At 46.3% G+C, this 26,073-nt stretch overlaps 1 protein-coding gene across 4 annotated transcripts in view; it reads right to left on the bottom strand.

Moving 5' to 3' along the window:
- The window catches only part of LOC133933674 (gamma-aminobutyric acid receptor subunit beta-3-like), a 49,098-nt gene that overhangs the window by 7,172 nt on the left and 15,853 nt on the right, over window positions 1–26,073 (bottom strand). For 2 of the 4 annotated variants that reach the window (XM_062380848.1, XM_062380849.1), the window contains exons 2-8: window positions 23,992–24,039; window positions 21,604–21,695; window positions 21,385–21,452; window positions 10,396–10,616; window positions 8,030–8,112; window positions 7,363–7,500; window positions 2,019–2,171 (exon numbers count right to left, since the gene is read on the bottom strand). In XM_062380848.1, coding sequence (XP_062236832.1) covers window positions 2,019–2,171; window positions 7,363–7,500; window positions 8,030–8,112; window positions 10,396–10,616; window positions 21,385–21,452; window positions 21,604–21,695; window positions 23,992–24,039 — 803 coding nt within the window. Of the gene's footprint in view, window positions 1–2,018; window positions 2,172–7,362; window positions 7,501–8,029; window positions 8,113–10,395; window positions 10,617–21,384; window positions 21,453–21,603; window positions 21,696–21,800; window positions 22,400–23,991; window positions 24,040–26,073 lie in introns of those variants that run through there. The other 2 variants (XM_062380850.1, XM_062380851.1) reach the window with 2 other exon arrangements.

The raw sequence follows: 26,073 nt of genomic DNA, 5'->3' as shown, positions 1-26,073 counted from the left end.
GCACAGCAATCAAATCTCCTCTAATCACAAGCCAATAGGCCATTAGCAACACGGCCCAACATCATAAAGAGGACGAGGTATCATGCAGGATGCAATAAAGGGTGGCCAGCGATGGGGTAGCTGCATTGGCCTCGGCCCGGGAGGTAACTCAGAGCCGTGGTGATTGGACGCCTCCATTCATCACCTGCAGGCGCCACAAATTTGTCAGCTAACTCGTTAGCATGCGAAGCGTTTCTCACATTTATCATTTTGGGAGTCACTGATTGAGAAAAACGAGTTTCCATAGGCCTGGAATAACGCCCAGTGAGCCCCACTCCCAACTCCTGAGTCCACCATTAGGCAGACTGGGCTCCCACACCGATTACAGCTAATGCCCACACCCCGCTCTTCATATAAGATGGTTATGAACAGAGGGCGTGACTGCGGAACTTAACAATCCTTCTCAACTGCTCAGGAAAATGAGATTTTCCTTCAAACAACTCAATTGTTTTCCTGCTGCCTCCTCCAATTGATTTCTCCCTGATCATTACACTGCTCTTACCCCCCCCCCCATACACACAGACACACAGACACATTCCCATGCACTATAAAGGTGAAGTGTTCCTAACGATCCATCAGGAGGAGTGAATGAACCCTTCGTTGCCTCCAAGCTGAGGAGGCACACGCCAGATATTGCACACGTGTGCATCCACTAGTAAATACACACACACAAACACACTACTGTAATTGCCACATATTGCATGCATGCCTGAACAAATGAAACCAAACCAGTTCATGGCAAATTAAGGGGGATGTAAAACAAATTAAAGTCAGTGCACGTGGATCCATTCCAGGCTCTAATAAGCTTTGTGCTCCTGTGGATAACAGGGTGGCAGACAGGTGATGGATCACGGCGTGTTTTACAAAAAGTATTTTGACGTATTGAGGTCGTTACTGTTCCATTACCTGTCCACGTGAAGATGATCAAAGCAGCAGTTAATTGGCACGGACGGACACCAGCCTGAGACGCTCCCCCGGGGCCATGATTCACTGCCGGGGCCCCTGAGACTCCACCACAAACCACCTGACACGCACTGGACCGTGTGTATTTATATTCATAGGTGAATGAATGATTGTATCTGAGCCAGTTTGGAGACAATCTTCTGTTTTAGTCCCCGAAGGGAATCTGATAATGTGAGCTCCGTCTAACCTCTATGATTGAAGCAAAGGGCACTTCAGGGGCAGAGGTCTCTAAATGTTAGTTGGTTATGTTATTAGTATAATTTATTATTTCACTCATTAATTAACCAACAAAAACTGTAGGTTACCTGTCAAACCTTCTGTTCCCTCCTTGGCACGTATGATAGAAAACTTTGTTTGGAGGCTTTTAGCACTTTTTAAAACCCAATTACAATATAAGCAAGACAATCAATCAACAGAAGAACAATCCAATGACTCGGAGGCCGAGGAATTAAAGCTTCAACCTTCTGGTTTTAGGGGGTCGTTATCAAGTCAGCCTCACATTATGATTATTGCTCCTGCCTGATAAGTCGTCTGGAACCAGTCAACACTTCGCAGGAGACGAACTGGAGCTGCAGTGGGATCTGAGCACCGAGCAGCGTCCGTCTCTGCCTTGTTTACTGCTCACAGGAGCCCTGCAGTGAGTGGGCCCTGGCTCCCACACAGGCCCGCCGCAATAAGGACTGGAAATGACGCTCATTAGGGATGTGGTGTATTTATAGCTCCTGCAGGCTTCTCCGTGACCACAGCAGCTACAGGCGTGAGGTATGACCCAGTTAGGGCCCAGTCAAGGTCGCGCAGACATAATGGAAATGTGCTTCAAACCCATTTACATTCGGCCCCACCAATTTCCAGCTAATCCCACAATCAGAAGAAGGAGCCCAGTCTCTCTGCGTCGCTTCTGGGGATCCATCAGTGAGGGGGGGGGGGGGGGGGGGGGAGAAGAGCTCCCGGCTCCCTCTGGTCCCCGACCTCATCAGATAAAAACAAATACCTGCATCTGAACGGCCGCCTCTTACCTAGAGCCACTCGGGCCGCCGACGCGTCATAGTTGATCCAGAAGGAGACCCAGGAGAGGATGGTGATCAGGATGGACGGCATGTAGGTCTGCAGGATGAAGTAGCCGATGTTCCTCTTCAGCTTGAAGCTCAGAGACAGTCGAGGGTAGGCACCTGGGGGGAGAGAGGGGCGGCAGGATGTCAGAGTTCTATAGGACCAGCATCGAACGTGCGGTTCTCCGAGGAGCACCCAGGGACACCTCGTGTTTTTGTTTCAGTTTCCATGACAACTCGGACAGCATGGGTTGGATTTTATTGCCATGGCAACAGGCATCCCTATCACTAGCTTAAAAACATACAGACTCTATCCCCCCCCCCCCCCCTCCCTCCCTCCCTCTCTCGCTCACACACACACAGGCCTGTAGCCCCGTTTCACATCGATGGGACACAATATTCACGCTGGTGCTAAAGATATCAGCACATTTTGATTCATCACTTCTCCACGTCTCAGAATTCACGGCATGATTCGCTGGGATTCGACCCCACAGTGGGAATGAAAGCTTAATAGATGTGCCTCCCATGCTTCACCACTCAGGAACACAGAACAATATTCCTAAACGTGATTTGCTGTGAGGAAGCATTTCTCCCCATCGCTATCCCATGACTCGGAATGTGATAACTGTTCACGTGCGTGTGCGTGACACGCCGCTGTAATGGCCGCGGTTGGATTTCTCGTCAGGCTCTGCAGCCGACGTCTCCTCGTGGATTGAATCTACGGTTCGTTACTCCCAATATTCTTGGCTGTTTTTTCCATTTTCGGTTCAGATCGGAGGAGAGAAGCGGGGGGGGGGGGGGGGGGGCATTAGGCTGCAATTTACGAGCTGTGGGTTTCAGCCAAAGCTACTTGTGGCGAGCGTGGGTCCGATTGACTGCGCCGCGTGTGGAGCTCGATCGAGAGTCACTCTGAAATAACACGGTGCCATTTAACATTCAGAGCTCATAAAATCACAGCATGTTCTGGTGAAACACGGCCGTTCGTCAAACGCTGTTATCTGGTGTAACTGCTATTGACTGACTGAGACACGGATTTACATTTAAAGGGGGACGTGTAGATTCACTGTGACGTCTCGCGTTGGATCAGTGGGAAACGAGCCTATGACTGAGGGAAACATTACAGATATTACAACAAATCTCTAACGTGTCTCTTTCAGGTGAAACAAGGGGTAAGAACAAAAGCTCCACGCTGTATTACTGTATTGTCCTGACCTGAAAACTAGATATTTATAACTGAACCGTCTCTCCACCTGTTTTACAGTTTGTGTCGAGCATCACTGTGACCTGCTGTGGAAGATATAAATATAACAGCATCACACGAGATGTCAGGATTCTGCCTCCGTCTCTTACTTTTGAAGATTCTGTTATGAGCTGTTGTGGGAATACTGTTCACATCCCTTCAGTTTGGCCCCAAGAGTCAGAACCAAACAGGGAGAAGCAGCGTTCACTTTTCATCCTCCACTGCAGCGACTCGCTTCTCTGCCTTTTATGACATCAAATAATTACTGATGTCTTAATAATTCCGCACTTATGAGTAATTTCTCTTTTTTCTAACGTTTTATGTTTAATTTGTCATGATGCCTTTTTAATTTTTAGGTTAAGCACTTTTAATTATTGTTGAAATGTGACACACAAATTGACTTTGTGTCTTTTTATGTCCTCATTTTTTTATTTAATAGAATTTTGACTATTCTTTGTATTTGCACCTTGACTTCATAACTTCCTGTTGTATCACCTGCCCCTCCTTGTGTCTTGATAACTTTGTGTAGTTAGTTAAAAGTTATATTTAGTTAACTCAAGTTAGGATAGATGGATTTTTTTACACTTTTATTCATTTCTCAGAGAATAATTCATGGATTTTGTTGAAAGAAATGTTTAAACTTACCGATGTTGAGTGACATTCTAGTTCGTGAATGAATGTTTTGTGTAAATGACATCAGATTTGTGATAAACCAATCTATCGTGAAGCTAGGAAGGTTTACACACTCATGTTTTATTTAGCACATTTGATGATCCTCCTATATTTGGCTCATAGTTCTGGCAGCCGTGAAGAAACTTGCCACACGCTGAACATACGCTTCATTGCAGCAAATATTGGAACAGATTGTCGCCGGTCTTAAAATATCCCATTAACCTCTACGCGATGGCTCCTTATCGGCGACTCCCGATCAGCCTCAACACCGAGGCCGTCTCCCTTTCTGCGATCGTGGTTTGAGAAAAACGAGGAGGCCGAGGTTTCGCTCGAGCGTGGGCGTCGAACTGTACCGGCTGTAACTGCTACACCAAACAACATCTGTGAGTGGGAGGAACACCATGTGCGAGGCCGAGGAGGAGAGGGGACAGGAGGGGGGGGGGGGGGATTGGAAAGTTGATTCGATGGCGACGGTGGCACGATGGGAGTTCGAGGAGAAAGAGAGGAGGTCGGCTGTCTCCTCTGTCCTTCTCATGGCAGGAGGGTCACAGTCGAGATGGCCTCACCTGATGTAGACCGGGGGTGTGAGCCAGAAGAAGCCTCGCACTTCTATGGGATAAAAATGGCGAGTTTTTTCTGTGCAATCACAAAGATGACATAAGTCTGTCACTGGTTTGTACTTTGCAGGTACTTAGGGATCGCCTCCCCATTAAAAAACAGTTCCCCTTGACACTTCCTTGCAGCAGCACCAAAAACATTTGAGCAAAATATCTATATATACATCATATACATGTAGAGAGAAGAAGAAGAAGAAGAAGAAGAAGAAGAAGAGCTTTGAGGCAGAATAACGAGTTTCAGAGCTGCACTAGTTAAAGACTGTTTTTTACTTTCAGGGCTATTTTCAAAAGCTGTTAATGAAATATTACATGTTTTCAGGATCCGAACAAATGGGGGGGGGGACAATCTCAAGGCCCGGTCTGTCAAATATACATGAAATATGGATTCTATTGAATATTTACGACCTTAATCATCGCATTCGACCACTAACACACACTTAAACATCGATAAACTTAATGTAGCCGTGAGGACTAGTCATACATTCTCACTGTATGTACATGCTCAGGCAGTGTTTGGATGTGTGCTTGGAGAAGAATAATTAATGTTGTGGGCCTCATAGCGCATGAATATCTAATGCCACAGATCCTGGGCTGTTTTTCTGTCAGAGAGCAGGATAATTGGCATCCAACCACACCTCTTACAAGACTTACTGGTGCTGGGGCATGTGTACTGGGGGGAGGAGAGGCGGTGGAGGGGAACGAAGCGAAAGTAAAGCCGACGGGTGGCGGAGGAAACTGGTCATTATCCGGCATGGGGGGGGGAGGGGGGAGCCTTTGACACTCCTCACACATGCTGCCAAGAGCACCGGAGCTGGACACTGAAGTTTAACTGTCACCACCCACTGGGGACGTGCACCGCTTCCAGCAAGCGAGTGAACTGGGAGATTCGCAGATGAACGTGGAGACATGTGCAGTGTTTACAGGGAAAGATGGAGGAAGCAGTGCAGCAACGTTCTGAGATGAAGACACAGAATGAGGTGGAAGACAATGAGATGTCTGGTGCTGTGACTCAGACACTAGTGGGATGGAGATGTGTCCTGGTTGGACTGGGCGTGGCTGGACTTGTGTGAGGAATTACGCCATCGCTAAATGTCACAGAGCTTTTTATTTCCCTGCCCCGGCTGCGGAGAAGCTTCCTCTCTGAATGCGTCTCCGCTGACCAGATTAAATGGCACTTGGTTAGGGAGCGTCTCTAAAGTTCTCTATCTGGGATGTGCACATAAAAATCCCCATTAATTATAGAGCCTGCACATAAACACCAAAGTTCATGGAATATATTAAACACCCTCGCGTCGACACATCGTCAAAACAGCAACGGGAAATACGACAGAGCACATATATTTTTTTTATTTTCTTGTACAGTAACACAACAAATCGCCGGAAGGTGTTGCCCTGTCTTCTAGTTAATTGCCATGAGAGATGGAATCACTGGGAAGAAGAAGCTTAGTTGTGAGCCTATAAATGAAACTGATTGATGTGTTTCTCAACGACAGTTAATGACGACGCCGACGTCTGAACATTTACTCGCAGCCTGAACCTTTTTCTCTTGTTGGTTTGTTTGCTTCGTTGTTTCATCGATGAATATTCACGAGGGGGTTTGGAGGATCATCTGCTGCAGGGCATCGAAACCACTGTGGGCTTTGTTTTCAAGTCGTTTCAAGGAGTTAGATTTATGTATTTTATCATGTAACTGACACATCAAATGCTTTTATTTTGAAGGTGTAAACTTATTTGAATTGCATTAATAACCGACTTATTGAGACGACAAATTAATTTTCCATTTAAAAAGGCAAACTATTGTGAATATGTGTGAAGATGCAACTTTATTCCAAAGTTAAAACAGTTAACGTGATCTCACAGGAGATCATTTTTTTAGTTGTTGCCTTTTTACCCCCCCGGGACGTCTCTTTCCCATGTCCTTTGGGGAAAGAGACAGATCCAGGAACTGTTTTTCATATTTCTATATCAGTGGTCAGTTTTTACATTTCCACAAGAAATCTGGCATTTTATATCTCTTATATCTATAGATTCAGATATCTATATTTATGTGGCTTGACTGGAGATTTAGAAAGGGGACTGTTTAAATTAAATAATGTAATGATAGTCGTTTTTTGTTTTTTTTCAAATCTAATCCAACCACACTCGAAACTAGCTGTTAACTAACTGTCAAATACAAGCAGATGAAAACATAATCTCTATTACGTATGACGGTGATTGCAAAGAGGTTAAAGACTATTTCATGTGAGAAACTAAACTTGATGTGCAAAAACATTGTGTCCATTAAAGATCAACCTGCTCCTCTGACACTGCTTGTATTGACTGACTGAATCGATCGGAGCCCCTTTACACGTCAGCATGAAATCACCAGAAAGAACAACCATTAGTTCCCAGATCCCCTCTCGAAAGGTCAAGAGCTGCCGTGACACGGACGAGATTTACCGTGTATATCACAGCGTTTACGGCGTGTAGCGGAGACACTTGGGGAGAAACTTCAAAGACCGTGTGTTTCCCTCAAATCAACCCAATTAGAAGCTCCGACAAACACAACCATGACTCTGAGGAGTAAAGATCAACAGCTTTGGCACCAAAAAGGTTTGCAGCAGAAATGGATTAAATAATAAGCTTGAAAACAGGCCAGCGCTTGATGTGATGTGAGCAACATCATCTGAAATGTAACACGCACTCGTCGTCCTGTTGTGCATTGTCCATAAAGGGAGTGTCGAGTGTGAAGGCTGGAGAAAGACACACAACACAACACAACCCGTGGCGGTGCAGTGTTTACCTGTGGAAAAGACCACGTTTCTGGACACCAGCTTGTAGTCGACGATGGAGAACTGAGGCAGCTCGATTCGCGTCACCCCCGTCACAGCCGTCTCACCTCCTTTCCAGTAGAACTCAATGTCGTCCGTGGTGTAGCCATCTGCACGCACACAAACACACACAGAGACACACACACACACCAAGGTGTAACCATCTGTCTGAGCAACACTGGAGACCGAGATATTCAGTGTTGCTGAGCATCCATGCACTGACATTTGGGAAGACATAAAAAAATCGTTTGAAGTCGTTTCCAAGAAGCAGACGTTGCTTTGAAAGTCAACTCGTTAACGGGTTCATTTCAGTTCACACAATAGTTTGGGAAAAAATCTCAGAAATCTTTCGTCTGTCGTTGCCAGCTCTCGCTTCACTTTTATTATTCCATTAGATTCCAATTCTTTTAATTAAAACAAATCTTAAAAAGATCTTAGATTGCCAGCGGCAGCCAGGGCCCTGATAAAAAAGGTGAGCAGATAACAAGCAGGTCTGTGACTCGTCATATACAGGAAACACCCCCCCCCCCCCCCCCCCACACATGTTTAAAACAAACGCCACAACACTTGAAACAAAATAATGAATCCAGGGTCACTCAAACTGGAACCCTGTCAGTTTCCTGAGGCCTCTCTACTCACAGCTCTCGATCTCCAGGGTGCAGTTCTGCTCGTCCAGGGGATACCTCCTGAGATCCATCATGCACGCCGCCGTGGTCGTTATCCTGCAGAGAGATGACAGGAACGGGGTAAGAGAGGGGGAGCCGGAGAGAATCTATTTCAGACTCGGGACTTGATTTACAAAGTGTATCGGAGAGAAGATGGTGGACGGGGGGGGGGGGGGGGGGCGAGGAGGAATCACTTTCTCTGGAGCGTTTAAATGAAGTTGGATTAAAGCGTTGAGGTGACGGCACTCGGTCGTGAGGAGGAATCCCTCCGTCGATCGGACGTCTGAGCTCAATCGGCTGCAGACAGTTTAAAATAAGCAGCAAAGTGAAATGCATATTCTGAATGATTTAGTCAAAGTCTGGCCTGATTAGGAGCCGGCTGCTTGGCAGGAGGCCACAGGATGTTCAGCCTCAGACTCTGATGAGGCTGCGGAGCCGGGAGTTCTTATACAGCTGAGGTTACACAAACTCTATGAAACCGTACAGTGACACAACGCAGTTTACATGTTACATTATATGAAACAACTTGTTATATTATCAGGTTATTGAGATGGAGGCCGGCTTCACTTATTCATTCTGAGCTGCATTGAAACACACGTCAAGGTGTTAGTACCATATTTCAGATTTCAAATCGTAAAAAGATATTTTCTTAACTTTCTCTCCTATTCTTTCATACATTGCATATCGGCTATTTAAAAATAAAAGCATTATAAAGCATTACAGCGACAAAGTGCCGAACGGGAAGTGATTCTTTTCTATTCAATTTGTATTCGTATCAGAGATCTGCATCCACAGACAGACACAGACGATTGAGGAATCAGGAGGAAGATCTATAGCTTCTGCCCTTTCAGTCACTATATTAAGTAAATGTTTACATTTTGTTTAGTTAAACTAATCATTAGTTAAACACACATACGTTTGTATTACACATGATAGGAATGTGTATCCAGCCTCACCTGACACATTTACATAAGGCTTCATATCACAAACACCACGTCACACATCTCGCTCTGATCTGCTGAAAGCATCAAGAGGTCTATAAGTAGCCCGCGAGGCTAAGTGCTGTGAACTCCGGTTGCATAAGCAAGCACGGCTGCATGACTGTTAAGTATCAACACAACACATGCATGCAAGCACACATGTAGGGACGCACACGGGCCGCGCAAACTTCTCTCTCTCTCTCTCTCTCTCTCTTTATCTCTGCAGTCTAATAATTCAAAGCAAGCTTCCATATTCATGATCACACTGAATCTTCTGAACCAGCAAAGATCAATGGGAACTGAAAAATAACAGCTCTACCACACAAATACACAAACAGCAGCTCCACATTAACGCACCTTCCAAACTGTTCAGGATTGAACCTTCCCTGTTTTTAAGCAAACCCACTGCCGAGGTGCCCTTGAGCATCGCACATAATCCTCTGGCTGCAGCGGAAGAGAAATTGCCAAATTCTCCGCCCGGGCCGCCGCAGTGCTGCCGTGTGTAATGGAGCTTTAAACACACAGAGTTATCTCCACACTGGGAAACATCTGAGAACACTTTGACCCTGAGACTCACTTTGTTGCCTGCTGTGGCGACTGTGGCTCATTTGCACGGCCCAGAAATTGAGGATTAGCTCCTCGAACAAACAACTGGATTGTGACGCAGCATCGAGCATCATGTCCAATAATTACTCCTGGAGTGAGTTTTCAGACGTGAATCAAAGGATGAGGCTGAAGTTATTTAGGGCTGGGCCATTGACTATTTATATCATCAACGCAGTCGCTTTTTCCTCAAAAGCAATATCAAAGAAGTCCAATATATCAAAATTCTGCTCTGCACAAGTACGAGTATGGCTCAGATTTTGTCAAATGTTTTGCTGTTTATCAAGTGCCTCTGCTCATAAAACTTAAAACCTTCATTCAGGAGTTTCTTTGTCTTTCAACCTCTTGCAATTTGGTTTTAAATGCATCACAAATATATAGTTTCATGTTTAAAAAATGGTAATGTCAATAAAACACCTGTGTTCTGTCGTTTTCAGCAAATATCACAGAAACAGTGAGAAACACCACATTCGTCAGGGACTATTTTCAGTAGCGGATTAACATACATTTGGTTTTAAAGCGAGCAGGACGTTGTTTGTGGATTTCAAAATAAACTGCAGCGCCCGAGTTGGTTATAATGAAGGAACATATCAACTACTGCAACTGTGCAGCTTGATGGAGCCCTGTAAGGGAAATATAGATCAGGCTATAACTATACAATAATAACACGATGCTCTGAGGTTGATCCATAATAAATATATAGTATCATCCTTCCTACACTGTAAATAATGAGGTTGCAGCTCAGAGAAGTGGTTACCTGAGGCCGTAGAGAACGGTCCCGTCGGGATGCAGACGGATCATTCGGTTCTTCACCGTGACTCCGTGGACAAACGACTTCTTGTCGTTGAGGAAGTACGTGTCGGGGACCCAGAGCTGGTCGGCCACTCGGTTGTCCAGGGTCAAGTTGAGAGGGATTCCCACGTAGGCGAGACGCTTGTCCCTCCAGTACTGCTGGAAGTACATGGTCAACGTGTAGTCCTGCGGGTACAGAGACAGCAAGGGCGAAAGTGTGAATAGGTTGAACTGGATTCTAATCCCCCCCCCCCCCCCCCCACTGATAAGGGTCCCATGACATGACACAGCATCCCACTCTCACAAGGGCCTTGGAAACACAGTAACCCGTACACAACCCAGTCCACAACACAACGTGTGGGCAGGCTGACTCACACAGCTGCAGCTCTAGTGGAACATTTCACACACAATCACAACCAACACACGAACAAAGTCGTAACGTGTTCCCGGCAAAGACAAAGTTACTCAGAAAGAGCCCAGAGTTAAAATGCTTCTCATACACGTGTTCTCTTTTTCGTTTTGTTCTAATAAGCTGTTTGTACTTTTGTAAGCAGTTTAGATGAAAGTCAAGCTCCTGGTTTTGGGACTCTGCTGTTATTCTCTCTGCGTATGGGATCTGAAATCTGTGAGTCAAATAGGGATGCGTCCTGTTTTTCACAAACACACAAAATCAAAAGGACTAAATCTCAAAGGGTGGACTGTTTTAATTTGACTGCTGGTCCTGGATCATTTCCCAGTATTGACTAATCGATACACCAGCGACCTGTCGGGTGATCCCCGACTCGCGCCCAATGTCAGCTGAGATTGGTTCCAGCCCCCCCCCTCCCGACACACACACACACAATGACCCTCGAAGCATAAGCTGTATACATAATAGATGGATGGATGGATGAGTAATCGGCCCGTGATTATTGCCCCCCCCACACCACATTGATCTGAGGCATCTGATGTTTTTTTTTAAATAATCATCTTTGAGTGCTCGGTCGGAAACTGCTTGGAAAAAAATCCTTGGCAGATGATTGGTTGAATTATCGAGGGAGAAGAGAGAAGACGTCTTTCCCATCAAGAGAAAAGCAGTCAGTGCATTTCTGTGTTTTGGTTTTGTCTCTGTCTATTTTGTCAAAGGAGCAGAAGCTGAGAAAGCAAGAACCTACATGTTATCTGATCTCAAAACAGTGAGGTGAACCCACTTTGAGCGTCTAATGGTTTCATTTTCTGTTAAACCAGTGAAATGCTTGTGAGTACGAAGGTGTTGCTGTAGAATTCTGATGTCGCTCATGTTTTTCTGAGTCACCAGCCCATCGCCATCTGGCACTAAAGCCAAATTGGCAAGAAGTCTCCACCAGGAGGACGCTGTTCTTTCACTGCTGCCGTTAGGTTGTGTGTGTAGACACTAGTGTTTTGGTTTTGGACCAGAGTAACAGCCGAGGACAGAGGACAGAGGACAGAGGACAGAGCCTCTCCCTCCTTCCCCCACATCCCATAATCCACTCACCCAGGCTAACTGTCCCCCTTCCTCTAGTTCTGTTTCTCTCTGAGTGTATCTGCAACCCCCCCCCCCCCCCCCCTCTCTCTCTCTCTCTCTCTCTGGGCATTGCCATGATCTCCCCTCTCGCCCGCTGTGGCCCTGAAATGAAACCTGCCCGCACCGAGCTGGCACTGGCAGACGCCCACATGTCCGTTGGCGCTGCGGTCTCCAGGTGCACGCTGACCGGCAAGAGACAAATAAATAACCAAAAAGAGGAGATAAAACCGCCACTGCCATATAAGCACGGCTCTCCAAACAAAAACAAAAAGCAGATTTGTGTGCGTTATGTAACTGAAATAGTTTTTTGTCTCTCAGCCCGTTCGAGCTCCGTCTCGACTCTGATTCGTCCAAACACTGAAGGTTTTTGCAATTTCATGGGATCACTGAAGAATAGAATGACACTGTGTTAAATGAATGTTCATCTTTCAGTTATTTGACCACCAGGTTTGGTTTTTTGCACAGAGACGTGACCAGGGACGATCTGAGTCAGCACAGGATACAGATTGGTCTCACAGCACGAGAGGGAGAGCTGATTGGCTCGGGGCCACGAACGGGGAGTGGTGAAGCCGTGGGTTGGTTGGTCGGTTGGTTCCTGTGGCCCCCCCAACATTCGGCGGATCTGTGGCTCTGAATTTTCACCGATAATTTGGATAGGAAAAATAAATACATTCAAAATATCGGGTAGTATGAGAAGCGTCATGATTCTACGATGACCTTCTAGGGGGAGCTGGTGAAGTTATTCAACACCACTGCTCTGGTTGAAGCACGATGGATGAAGCTGCAGCTCATTCTCTCAATTATTTAATTCATTAAATGACAGAAAGTTATTGAAACCAATTCAAGTAAAAACCTTTCTATGTCAAAATACTACAGGATGAATGTTCTGTTCATTGATAAACTGCAGCAGTTATAGATTGTAAAAGGTCAAAATTGGTGCAGTTCTCTCTTCCTGGTGCCGCCATTACCCACAATGCACCTCTTCTTAATTCCCTTGATTGATAGGAGGAGCAGTAACATAACGTCTTTCCAGCATCACACCTCTCACAGAGTCACAGAGTCTTCCCCCTCTCCCCGACACCTGGAAACAGACTTTGACAAACAGCTCTGGCGGATGAATATTTTGTTGCTTCACTGAAACTGAATGCATCTGTATTGATTTCTCTTTTTTTCTGCTTCTCATCCACTTAGAGTCACTTGCACCGAGGCGCTGAGGCCGATCATCAACTCGCCCGGTGCACGGAGTTCATCATTCCTCCGCTCCAGTTAGCGACGGCAAAATGAATCCACGTCACTTTCCAGGATTTTGACTCAAAGGGAAATAAGTGTGATCGGTCCTAGTCCCATTAGAGCGCTCGGTGTGGATTGATCACAGCGCGCGGTGGAAATAGAATTTGCAGCACGAGAGCGTTGATAGGAGACTTCCCCTCTCCTCCATTACCGCTGTAACTCGACCCTCCATCACTCCCTATTCCAATGACTGATGTCTCTCCCACTCTGCCTTGTTTTGACCCTGATCACTCCCCCCCCCCTCCTCCAGCGGTTACTCTAGGTATGCATTTCCATCTCCCGCCAGCGAACCAGCAGGTGGGCAGCGCACGCCTCGCACGACATAAATGATTCAACTCGTAGCCTGTACAAACACGCGGCCGAGGAATCCTCATCAATGTTGCATGGAGACAATCAAAATGAATTTCAGATGAGGACGAGTGTAAGCGGCACCTGCCCTGGATCTGCTTTGTTTCTTTATAGAGTGAGAGAGGTGGGCTCAGATTTATCTAGGACTATGGATTATGAATTATTGACACGTCTCCCATTTCCCACATGAACAGATGAAATCCCAACACACACACACGGCTGCGTTGGTTATTAGCTTTTGTTTTCAGCGGTGAGCGACAGAGGGGAATTTAGGCGAGACTCAATTATTAGATTAATGCGACCGGGTGCCCACTTTAATTCAGGGTGTGTGAGAACTCATATAAGCAGAGTTTGGGATGTGAACTGACCCATATTCAAGTTAATCTCCCTCTCTCTCTCTCTCACACACACACACAGACACACACACACTGGCTACTGTGTCGTACTACTGCCAGAATCAAGGAAATATCCTGCTAACATTGTTTGTCACATGGCATATGTTCCCCTTTGCCCGGCATATGCTGCAGCTCCTCGCTCGCTACCGTCACAAGCCGCAGAGCCACAGTACACAAAGTGTCAATGGTTGGAAACGTAAAGAATGGGCATCGAACGAGAGCCACGTGAAAACAGAAATGGCGATAACTTTGGCGACGTGATGTGTAATCGGTGTGTACTCCAAATGAACCCCTTCCTGTTCTGTAATTTGAATCACTTCAATGTAATTCCCGCTTGTCCCCCGGGGACGGCCCAAAGGAGTATATCATTGCAGTGGGGGGGGGGGGGGGGGGATCCCTCATCGAGTCTCCCCCACCCACCCCCCGCTGCGGCTATAGAAGGTTAAAAATAGCCCTGTCCCTTACAGAGCGCCAACACGGAGCGGTGATTGAATTGGGACTTCTCCTCTAAATGACAGTGTTGGCCCTCGATATTGGATAATCTCCTCAGTTTGTAATATTTGATGATGTATGGGCTCATAACGGGAACAACCTTCGCTCAATGTACAAACACATCGTTTTTCTCTTATATGAGCTGAGCCACTCCGACACTGCAGTGCACCGTCCACACACTCATTTCCTCAGATTTCATTTTCCTCCCCTTCCTGGTGTGTTTGCATTTCCTTCCTTCAGCGAGGTAAACTGATTCTGTCTCTCATGGCGCGGATCTGCTCGGTTTAACAGTTCCTAAATTGGCTGTCGGCTTCGGGTTCTGTCGGCTACAGTGTGAATGTAGGTTGTTACTTATTAAATTAGGCCCCAGAGTGTGTCATACAGTTAGATAACAGATCAGAGGAGGCAGAATACTCAGCAGCAGAGTGTCAGGCAGCACCCGAACCGAACAGGAGGCGAATATCTGCAGGTTCCATCGATGGGAACCAAAAACTGAAAAGGGGCTTCATTGTAATAACTTATACCAACTTATTTACTATTCTCCACTGGGTCCAATATACTATTACGTTCTTTGTTATGTTAGGAGGCTTTATATGTTCAATCAACTGAAATAAATCCATAATACAACATAACAATAAAATCTTAATTTCTGGTTGTTGCTAATTTATAAATGAAGTTTTACGACAGTTTTAGGAAAGTTGTCTTTGAAGCAAACCGTGTCAGTGAGATTCAGGATCAGAATCTGCAAATGAATATTGAATATATCTGATGAATATTCAGACTTTTGAAAAGGTGACATTACCCAGAAATACACAGAGAAAGCAGAGATGAGACAAAAGCCTCATTCTGCTGTGGGAAATCTTTTCCTGCTCAGTTAATAAGCTTGAAATGGCTGTAATTTATCTTCAGGTCCCCGTGTTGTGCTTCACTGCAGCTGATCCAGTTCAGAATCCACTTTATATGCAGAGCAAGCTCCAGAATCCTGATTATGAGTGATTATTTCATTTATCATTATTTGTGCAGGGATGCAGATCAAGTCGTTCCCGCTCTCTACTTCACTCCAGGTCATCTCTGTACTGATAACTGTGATAACATGTATATACCATGTCAATGCCACGGTTATCAACCCAGAGGCTTGATTTACCCTGACCTTTTCATTTCCTATCATTTTCAAAAACAGCGTTCTGTTGACATGTTCGATTTCTGCTGGTTTCCTTCCTCTCCTTTCTCAAAACCTCATATCTGCCGTGTCCATCACAATAAGCCGATCGGCGGCGGCTGCTGACTGACGACCTTTGCGATGACTCTCATCATAAATCCAGCTCATACTTTTTTGATTTGCCAAAGCGTGAAAGGGACAGAGAAACGAGGGCGATGCCTGTCAATTTGAAAACTCCCCATTGTCCCAGCTGGGGGCCACGTCTTAAAGGTGCACGCCACTCAGAGAAGTGCCCCCCCCCCCCCCCCAAAAAAAAATGATGCGTCCTCTTAGAGGGCTGGCGCTCGGAACCAGGAAGTGTCGGCTTTGCTTATTCTACTGTAAATCGCAGTGATCATCCTGCAGCGCATTCTCTCCTGAGGCCAATTACATTCCATCAGGCAGGAAGCCGGATGCCGGATAAAAAACATGGGGGTATATTAAGCCACACTCAGAGCACATGAGGCAAAAAAATAAAAAGATATGCTCTTTCTGCATTGCTGCAAGACCTATATAAGTTAATTAGTGTGACATAGTTAGCGCATTGGCAATTCCTGATTCCAAGGTTTATCTAATGCGGGGGGGGGGGGGGGGTCGCTGTCGATGGATTTTCCTGGTGATTGTGATTCGATCGGGTTCAGACCGGGAGACGTTATTAACCCAGACGCCTCGTGCAATCAGCCGCGGTGTCAGTCAGCCGCAACCGACACGCATGCATTACCTGAGACGTGAAGAGCAGGAGAGGGAGACATCACAGAACATTCGGTTTACAGGCAGCAGGAACATTTGAATCTGTTCACCTCTTCACTGACGCCTACGTGAAGTCGTGGGAGTTGGAGCTCGTTCAGCCGGTGACTGCAGCTCCACTGAGGCCCCGGCTCTGACCGCTTCCCCGTGTGAGTGGCTCTGCCTCCACGGTGCAGTGATTGCGTTTAGCAGAGTGATGATGACTTTCACGAGGGGCAGATAATTGACTAAAGGCCTTGATGGGTCTGTAGCTGCAGCACAGACGTCACTTTGTACAAGGGAAGGTTGTGATACTGAAAACACACCTACACACACATTCAAACCTTCTTGACGAGTGCATTTTGAAACATTTTAAATGCACTGCGCTGATTTCCACCAACATTGACCCATTTTTTCCAAAAATAAAACAAGCTCCTGTGTGTGATTAGCATTTCAAAAGTGTCACACTCTCAGGTGATGCGTTCTGAAGTCTGGCTTCCTAGTGAGCAAGTCATCTATTTCGTGTTGTTCTGATCTCGTCCTGGTGCGTCTCTCGTCACTGCAGGCCCCCCCCCGGCACGCCATACACCAGCCTTACAGGTAATTAGCGCCGTTCTCTGACGTTACGGCAGCTGCCGGTGCAGGAGGTCTCGGCTCTGCGACGGCCTCGGAGTGTCAGAAAGTGACTGAGTCAACCTGCCCTGCCAGGTGGGTTGTCGGGGGGGCCAGATGCTGCGCTCGCTCTGCTCCCCCCCTCCCCCTCTGCCTCTCTCCCTCTTCAATCCCTCACTTTCTCCTCTCGTCTCTGTTTCACGTATTCAATAAATCTTTCCATCTGTCAGTTCTCCTCTAGCCTTTATTCTCTGGATCTACCCGAGCGTTGTGTCCAGTAAAATTTCACAGAGCACCCCCCCCCCCTCCCTGGACGCCACAATGCTCTGGCGTGGGTTGATGACATGAGCTCCCACTGCACATAAAACCAGAGTGGAGGTATATAAAGGAGTTTTCATCAGTTGTTTTTTAGGGTCCATGAATAAATTACTGGGGGAGGCAGTCTGCAGAATCTTATTATTCTCTTTTTATAAATTACACCCTTTGGTTGACCCTCGCTTCAATAACTCAAACATATGAGAAGAGAAAACGTTGCATAAAAGCCTTTTGCATGTGAGTAAACTGTGATGAATTACAGTTTCAAGTTTGGAAAGTCTGTATTTGTAAAGCAGTGAGTGAACCCGACCTGCTCTCTGCTAGAGGGAAGAAAGGAAAACAGAATAAAAAGGAATAAACAGGACAGTTTCTTTGGTTCTGCTGCTCTGAATATGACCTGTCCTCTCTCTGTGAGTCCATCAGTGATGTGGGTGTGAAATGAGCTCGCTCTTTCAATGGAAACCTCATTTTCCCAACTTCCACCAGTGAGCACATAAGAAGTTAAATTAGTCATTTTCCAAATCAGCCCACATGATTAAATAATGAACGTTTCATCCACTCTATGTCTTTTAACAAGTCAGTACAAAAGAAAGGTTGAATTTTAACATTGAAAAAATTCAAAGGACACATTGACCTCGGTGCTTTGATGCAGAATAAAGTGAGGGAAGGTGAGTTAGTGTTTCAGGACAAATGTTCATAAAGATTCCAGGCAACTAGAATCTAGTTAATCTGTCTTCTGAACTTTGAAATGAGCCACAACTGGCAACTCTTGGTTTTCACTCCACAATCCCTGAAATACAAATTTGTGAGTTGTGATATAGTAAACCTTCTCTTCACCCCCAATACAACATCAGAAAAATACATAGGCCTCAAGGTTTTCCTCCCCTGATAACTTCATCTCACTCAGTCTCTTACATTCTCTCTATTTGCACATTCATATCCTGCAGCCACTCAACTGTTAGCCTTTAATACCTGTGAGGACGTCCGATCCACTCGTGTGTTGCTCGTTCACTTCGAACTTAACCCCCGACAGTCAATGTCCGACCTTCTCCTCCTGCGCTCATTTACCTGCAACTTGCTCAACCAATTAAACGTCAGTCTGACCTTTTACCCTTAATGAGGCCATTAGGTGCTGATCTGGGATCTGACAGTGAAGCGGCAGGAAGACGACCTTTACTCGTCGATTGCACTTAGCGTACATGCAAACTTAAAAAATCTGATTTGGCAGAATTGTTTTATTTCTTCATCTCCAGCTAAAGGACCCAGGCCTCTTTCAGCTGAACCAGCAGTTCTTGTCTCAATAAAACCAACTCAACTTTAAAGGCGACTCCCCCCATCGTGCCTGCAGGTTGCTCCACCAGGCTGCTGGATTTAGTCGCTGCAAATGTTATTGAAATTAATGCAGAACGGTGCCTCGCAAGAGAGAAACTGCCTTCTCCGCAAAACAGACAAAGAGGGCAGTGCTTATCAGGGCTGTGCTGGTTAGTGGCGCTGAATGGACGAGGCACGGCCCTGTCATTGTCGGGACAATAGCTCTCGTTATCCATTTCCCCTCCAGAGCGACACCCAGGCTAACAAACCCAGATGGTCCCAGCGCCGGGTGAAAAGAATCCAAATGTCAACCGCTGGGGCAGAACCCAGGCTGGACACCATCCAGGAGACGCACACGTGTGCTTCCTCTGTGCGTCGGTGGCCACGAGAAATAGATGTAATTAATTACGAGTCTGAGCGTGATCTCCGCTGTGCGACTCCCTGCTCGATCAGATTCATCTGCTCGGTGTTGATAGGTGTGAGCTAATGTTCAGGACTCAATGTGGAGTTTGCAAAACCAGGTTTCGACAGTTTATTTATCATAAACTACATCTGTTTATTTGAGCAGTTCAGCATTTTATCTATATGCTTATTTCTAAACACAATATTAGTTCAGGTTTTTCCTTTTTGATCAATCATCATCATCACAACTATTCATTTACCGTCACATGAGTCCACAAAGAGCAAATTCTCACATCTGAGAAGCTGCAACCAAGAAATATTTGGTATTTCAGCGGAAAAAAACAAACATTATTCAACGTTGCTACCAAACATAACCTCAAAACATGCGGGTCCTGTTTTCAAAGGCAGGAGTCACCTGGTGAAGTAATGATTGAGTCACTACTATGGATCAGCACCCGCCCACACACACCACCCACATACAAAACAATCATATTCTGATGTGATGCAGTAAAAACTCTCCGGTGGTTTTCCTCTCAGCTCATGAAAGCCCAGACGTTCTATGTGTGAAATGATGTCCTGTGCACATCCAGAGGTCAAGCTGTCAACAGCTGCCTCCCAGACTGACCTGAGTTTGACTCCTCGCTGCTGTAATGTCGTAAAAGCACATGGGCTCAGCGGCGTCTCTAATAAAAGTCAGAATGGGTTTGCCCACACAAGCAATGGCCCGTGAGACATGACAGAGAAGAAGGTGTTGTTCTGGGGATGGCGATTTTAGCCTTGGACAATCAGGAGCTTGGATTCAAAACCAATTACAAGCAATGACCACCACTCAACACCATTGACGCCTCGATATCCTGCTTTTCTGCAAAGGGATTTGAACCGTGCCCGACGAGGTGAGACAGTGTCGCTCGTTTCCGATCATCGTGTGCTGATATTTTAAGACCCAATAGCCTGAAGTTGCTCTCCTGCGTGTGGGTACATGCGTCAACACGGGGCAAACTGCATCCTGCTCACATTAGCAAATCCAATCAGAGCTCCCTGATAGCTGTCTGCTCGCAGGGCCTCCTGGGTGGACACTCCTGGAACACTGTTAATTGTGGCTCCAGAGGTTAACGAGCAGAGCAGAGCGAGAAGCGAGGTTCCCTCTGGCTGTTGGTTTGAAGAGTCCAACGTGACCAGTGCACGTTTTCCCGATATAAAGTCTCCACAGGGCGACGTGCATGAGAACGCAAATGAACGAGCCACTTGCTCTTAACACCTTACAGAACTTTTCCTTCCATTTCCCTTCGTAAAATATACGGTAATGTCTGAGTGAGCCCTTGTGAGAATACAGCGGGAAAACACAAAACTGGAAAAGTAACACAAAGAACGCAAATATCTCAGGAATGAAAACGAAGAGCCAAACATGAAGATGATGCCAAATATCAACGTGGAAAGAAAACAAGACTTTGACAATAAGGACCGACGCTGGAGTCGATGTGCTGTAAACAGTAACACATGATTCCTATAGCAGACTTTACACATCATGTCCGACACTACCCAGACGCCAGCCCCTCGCCCGGATGTTCCGGACATTTCCCTGTTGTCGTGAACTGTGTCTGACTCGAACAATCTCATACTTGTTCACATGAGTGAAAGACAAACTCTGGAAAATGTCAGGACCCAGTTTTCCACACCTTTTCCAGAGTTCATGTCTGAAAACAGCTTTTATCATCATCAGTCTTCTAATTGATTAAAGAAACTCAAAAGTGAACTTTCTCCTCCTTCCCTTTCTTTTCCTTTGGTCTGTCCTCAGTGTGACGCAACTCCAAAAACCTGCTGAACAAACAGGTCAAATCCAAACAGGGGGAGAGAAACCAAAATGAAAACATTGTTCTGTGTTCATGTTGCTCTCGCTGCAGAGCACATTGGTAAATTCCCAATTTCCCAGACGGTGTGTGTGTAGTGCATGTTTGCATTCCACTGTATTGAAGCTGAAACCTTCCCTCCTCCCTGTGAGTCAGTGCTGCTGTCTGACGAGCAGCATTGTTGGAGAAGGGATCAGGAGGCTGCATTATGCTTATTCCCTCCACCCGGGCTGAGCAGCGTGTGTACGCTAACAACTGTGCTGTGCGAGATAAAGATGTTTTATTGCTTACAGGAAAAGCCGGCCCATCCATCCCGGGCGTCACGTAATGGCTTCACAGGGAGAAACTGGATTTACATCAGCACTTCCCCAATTGCAGAAATCATGTTGCATGAGTGCCAGTGCACCGGCGCTCAGAGGCAGGGCCTGCGGTGCATGATGCGGTCGAGTAAACACAGAGACACAAGCATTTAGTGGCGTGTAAATCCACTCACCATGTTGACTTCTGACACCATGTCTATGCTGGCCACGTCTATGCTCATCCCAACTGCAACAGGGGCCCCTGGAAGAGGTTAAACAGCAGATTATATGTGTGTGTCTGTGTGTGTTTGAGTGTGTGCACAGGCCCCACACCTGCATGGCGCCAAACAGAAAGCTTATTGAATTTGAGGGAAGGGGGAAGTGGGTGCAGATCAACAACAACACACACATACCTCCAAAGTCCGGCCTGAGTCGGATGTCGTAGCCCTTTAGGAGTTTGTCCACCGTCTCCTTCACGAAGGACATGTTGCCCGGCTCGTTGACGCTGCGGACCAGAGGACAACATCTGCATCAATCAGCCAATCAGGGCAATAACCTTGACCCGTCAGAAAGACACACACACACACACACACACACAGCGGGCGCTCACCTTCTCGCGCAGCACACAATCGAACCGACAACCAGTGCGGAAAACACGCGGAATTGGCGCAGCCGGTGCAAAGCAAACATCCCCCTGTCTCCTTTAGTTAGTTACGATCAAATCTCTCTTCTTCCCTGTTCCCTTGTCACCCCCGAGTGTGTGTCTCTGTGTTTGTGTGTGTGTGTGCGTGCGTGCGTGTGTGCAGCAGCAGCAGCAGCAGCAGCAGAGAGCCCCCTCCCCTGAGATCGACGCACGGTCCAGGACGCGCTCCGGATCAGATCAGAGGAAATCCATGGATCGCATCCCCCCCCAGAAAACGGGGGTAAAGTGGAGCGCAGCGGGAGAAGTCAGCGGCTGATGGAGTCAGGTGTGAAGGAGGTGACATCGCCTCCACGCTGCGAACACTGGCTCCGCTCGGTCTCTGTGCACGAGGATCTCACGTTGAGCAGCTGAAGCGCATATTGATGAGCGGGGCGTGCAGGGACGTGGCTGCTGGTGCTGCTGCTGGAGGAGGAGGTGGTGCTGGTGGTGCTGGTGGTGGTGGCATTCAGCTCGTTCAAATGCGAGGAGCACACATGCACACTGAAAAAAACATGCCCACCGGTAGCTGCAGTGCAAGTCGAAATCAGGGCCGGATATAGACTGAACAGATTGGGGGGCGGGCAATTAGGAATTTGGGGTGGGCACCTTTTCAAACAGTGGGCTAAGTGTCAACAGTTTCTCCAAGTTTTAAGCAACTCAACAAAGCCGTAATAATAATGATTAATTATTATTGAATTATTTTGTTGCTGCTCGGAAGCTCACTTGAAGCTGATTGGTTCCCGAGAGGAAGCTGTGAAAAGACGACGCTGTAATTAAACTCAACACGAGAGAGACTGTTTTTGATGATTCATCTGCAATTCATCAAGTTCAAGACAGCATCGGAAAAGTATCCCCCCCCCCCCCCCCCCCCCCTGGGAACCTGAGTGTGATGGATCCATCCTTTTTATTGAGTTTTAAACTCTGTGTCCCACAAGCAATTAAGAAATCAGGAAATGCTTACGGAATGAAATCAACGTGATTGGCCGATTCAAATGGGCCACGATCTTTGTGCGTAGTGATTGGTTTGAAATGTTCCGGAAAAATCTTGAACTGTTTTAATTGAGCTGCTTATAAGTTTTGCACATTGGTAAAAAAAATTGGGAAAAGTTTATTTGTACAACACATTTCAACAACATGAAAATACAAAGGGGCATCATGACAGATTGTAAAAGAAATGTGAATTACAAAGAGTTATAAAAAAACAATAGAATAAGTAAATCGAGTGAGAAATAAAAGAGTCAAAACAACAAAGCACGCTCATTGTAAGAAATAAGTTATTATTGGATTTAATAAAAGGTTATGGCAAAGGGGAAAGTGATTTGAAAGAACTCAGATTTGCGGCCGACCCGGGAGCTTGTTGCACAAATGTCGAGCTCAGAAAGTGAACTCTGCTTCTCCGGGTTTAGTTTAGACTCTGGGGACAGAAAAGAGACCGGATCCGGAGTCTGACTCTACGGGTCAAGCTACGAAATAACACTTGATTATACTAACTTCGCATCTCAAGTTTATATCGTTAATTCAATTGATCCGATTCGATTTATATAGCCGATATTCACAAATAACAACCAAATACTCACAACTCAACCAAATACACAACCAAAGGCAAAGTGCTGTGAGTGTTTGCGAAATTGATGAAGCAGATCTCTCCATGTTTGTTTTGTCGATTTGCACGTGTTTTGTTTATTTGCGCGTGTTTTCTCACATTGCGGTGCTTTGACCACTCAGGGCCACCGTAGGCTTCCCTCAGGGACACAGTGTTTCCAGACAGTTTTCTTCAACTGATTTGAACAAAGTCTTTACCTTGATAAGATTTGACCAACTTGTCATAATGGACATTTTTTTACAGTGTCCCTCACAGCAAACCCCTTCCCCTGTGTTTCCTATAAAAATGTCAGGACATGAATAATGTAGAGAAAAGGAGCCGACTTCATTAATCAGACATTAATCAATGCTGGTGATTGATTAGCCGTTATTAGTGTTTGATGAACTCTTCTCCTTGGCCGAAGCAGAGGGCTGCATGTTAGAGATTCCCTGTGTGTGTGTGTGTGGTCTGTCTGTGTGTATGTGTGTGTGTGTCTCTCTCTCTTTGTGTGTCTGTGTGTGTTGTGACATTTCCTACCTCGTGTCATAAATGGCGAACAACTTCTTGTTTCCGTCAACAGCGTTCCTGGAAGAGAAGGGGGGATGACATCATTAATAACACGGCAGCATTTAGCCAATGAAAAGAGCAGAGGGGTGATTAATCACCAAACACAACCAATAACACAAAATCAAATCTGACATGTGTATACAACTATTTCTAAAAATCATTTTCTCCACTGGTTTCTGTTAGTGTAACTGTACATTTAGTACGTTTCAGTCATAAACACTTTCACACTGTTCAAACATCCTGGATTTCTAATTCGAGTTAATTGATCTGTGAGTGAAGCTGCTGTTTCCTTTACAACGCCTGCAGCGAAGCAGGAATCAAAACAGTGGGATGTGCCTGAGGGCAAATATTGGAAGGCTCCATTTCCTCTGGGAGAGGACCCCCTCCTCCTCAGCCCCTCCTCCTCAGCCCAGCCTCCCCCTTCTCCTTCATCATCCTCATCATCCCTCATCCTCCTTCTTTTCCTTTTCCTCACACTCCTCTTCCTTCTCTTCAATGTCATCCTCCTTCTCCAACATCCTTCTCCTTACCCCAGCCTCCCTCTTCTCCTTCATCCTCCTCCTTTTCCTTCTCCCACTCCCCTCTTCCTTCTCCTTCATCCTTCACCTAACCCCAGCCTCCCTCTTCTCCTTCATCCTCCTCCTTTTCCTTCTCCCACTCCCCTCTTCCTTCTCCCTCATCGTTCTCCACCATCCTCCTCCTTCTCCTCACACTCTTCTTTCTCCTCGATCGCATCCTCCACCCTTCTCCTCACCCACATCTTCCTCCTCCTCATCTTCCTCACCCCCCTGAATGAATATGCCCCGGCCGTCAGTCTGCAGGAGCTGCCCCCCCCCCCCCCCCCCACACACACACACACACACACACACACACACACACACACACACACACACACACACACACACACACACACACACACACACACACACACACACACACACACACACACACACACACACACACACACACACACACACACAGTGGAGGGAGGTGAACTATCAGCCACTCATCACTGTGTTAAACGTGGAGCTTGGTTTCCCTCTTATGGCAACAGCCAGGAAGGAAACGACTTGAAACCCACAGTATTTAGACCAAGATTCAGAACCTGCGTGGCCTGATGTTCCCTCATTCACTCCCCCCTCGGTCTCCCATAATAAATAGCCTGTCGATTTCTGCCATTACACGGGTGGCGGACCCCCGACCCCCCCCTCCACTGTGGAATGTGCAGCGTCTAAACAAAAAGCAGCAGTAGTGCTGGTATCTCATGTCTGGCGTCCGAGTGCTGTTGAGTGAAGTTTCAGGTTTTTAACCAACATTTAATAAACAACAAAACATTATATAAATACAAGGTAGATCTATTATGTTCCATCTCCAAGCGTAAAGAGGATCCATGTATATATATATATTCGGTTTTGTCATGTTGCTATGAATATTTCAGATTGTGACAATCATTGATATTGTTTTATCGCCTTGCCTTCATATTTGTGCTCGTAACAATTCTGTAAAATTAACAAAGAGAAAGTGAAATGTGTAAAAGTCATGACTAAAAGGTTAAAAGCAGCTAAATGCCACAGATAAACACTTTCTATGCTCTCTTCCTCCTCCCTGCCTGGCCCACCGGTCGAGGCAGACAGCGGCCCACACCGGCTCTGCTTCGGGATTTTAATCTGGATAAAGAGCCTTGAGATGAAATGCGTCTCAATTTGGAGCTAAATTAATAAACTGGCTTTGCAGAGACTCATGAAGCGATGAACTGATTCCTCCTGCGCAGTTAGAAGATGACGGCTGTGAAGACACTTGAGGCTGATAAAAAAAAGAAGCTTGCAACCACTGGTATGTGTGCGTTTTCTTTCTTCTTCTATTAATGAATCACAAAACCAGCACTTGATTTCTTTTGTCGCCATCTGACCCCCTCCACACGCACCCCCACCAGTGCGTATCCTCCTCCTTCCAACCCACCAATGGGGAGCACCTATTGTCAAATTATCAGCCTTCCATTGCAGCATGCAGGAGAGAAAAAGGGGGGGGGGGGGGGGGGGGTAAAATAAAACA

This window comes from Platichthys flesus, chromosome 22, assembly GCF_949316205.1.
Source record: "Platichthys flesus chromosome 22, fPlaFle2.1, whole genome shotgun sequence".
NCBI lineage: Eukaryota > Metazoa > Chordata > Actinopteri > Pleuronectiformes > Pleuronectidae > Platichthys > Platichthys flesus.
Note: the sequence above shows the minus strand (reverse complement) of the source record. Positions and strands in the feature narration are given on the sequence as shown.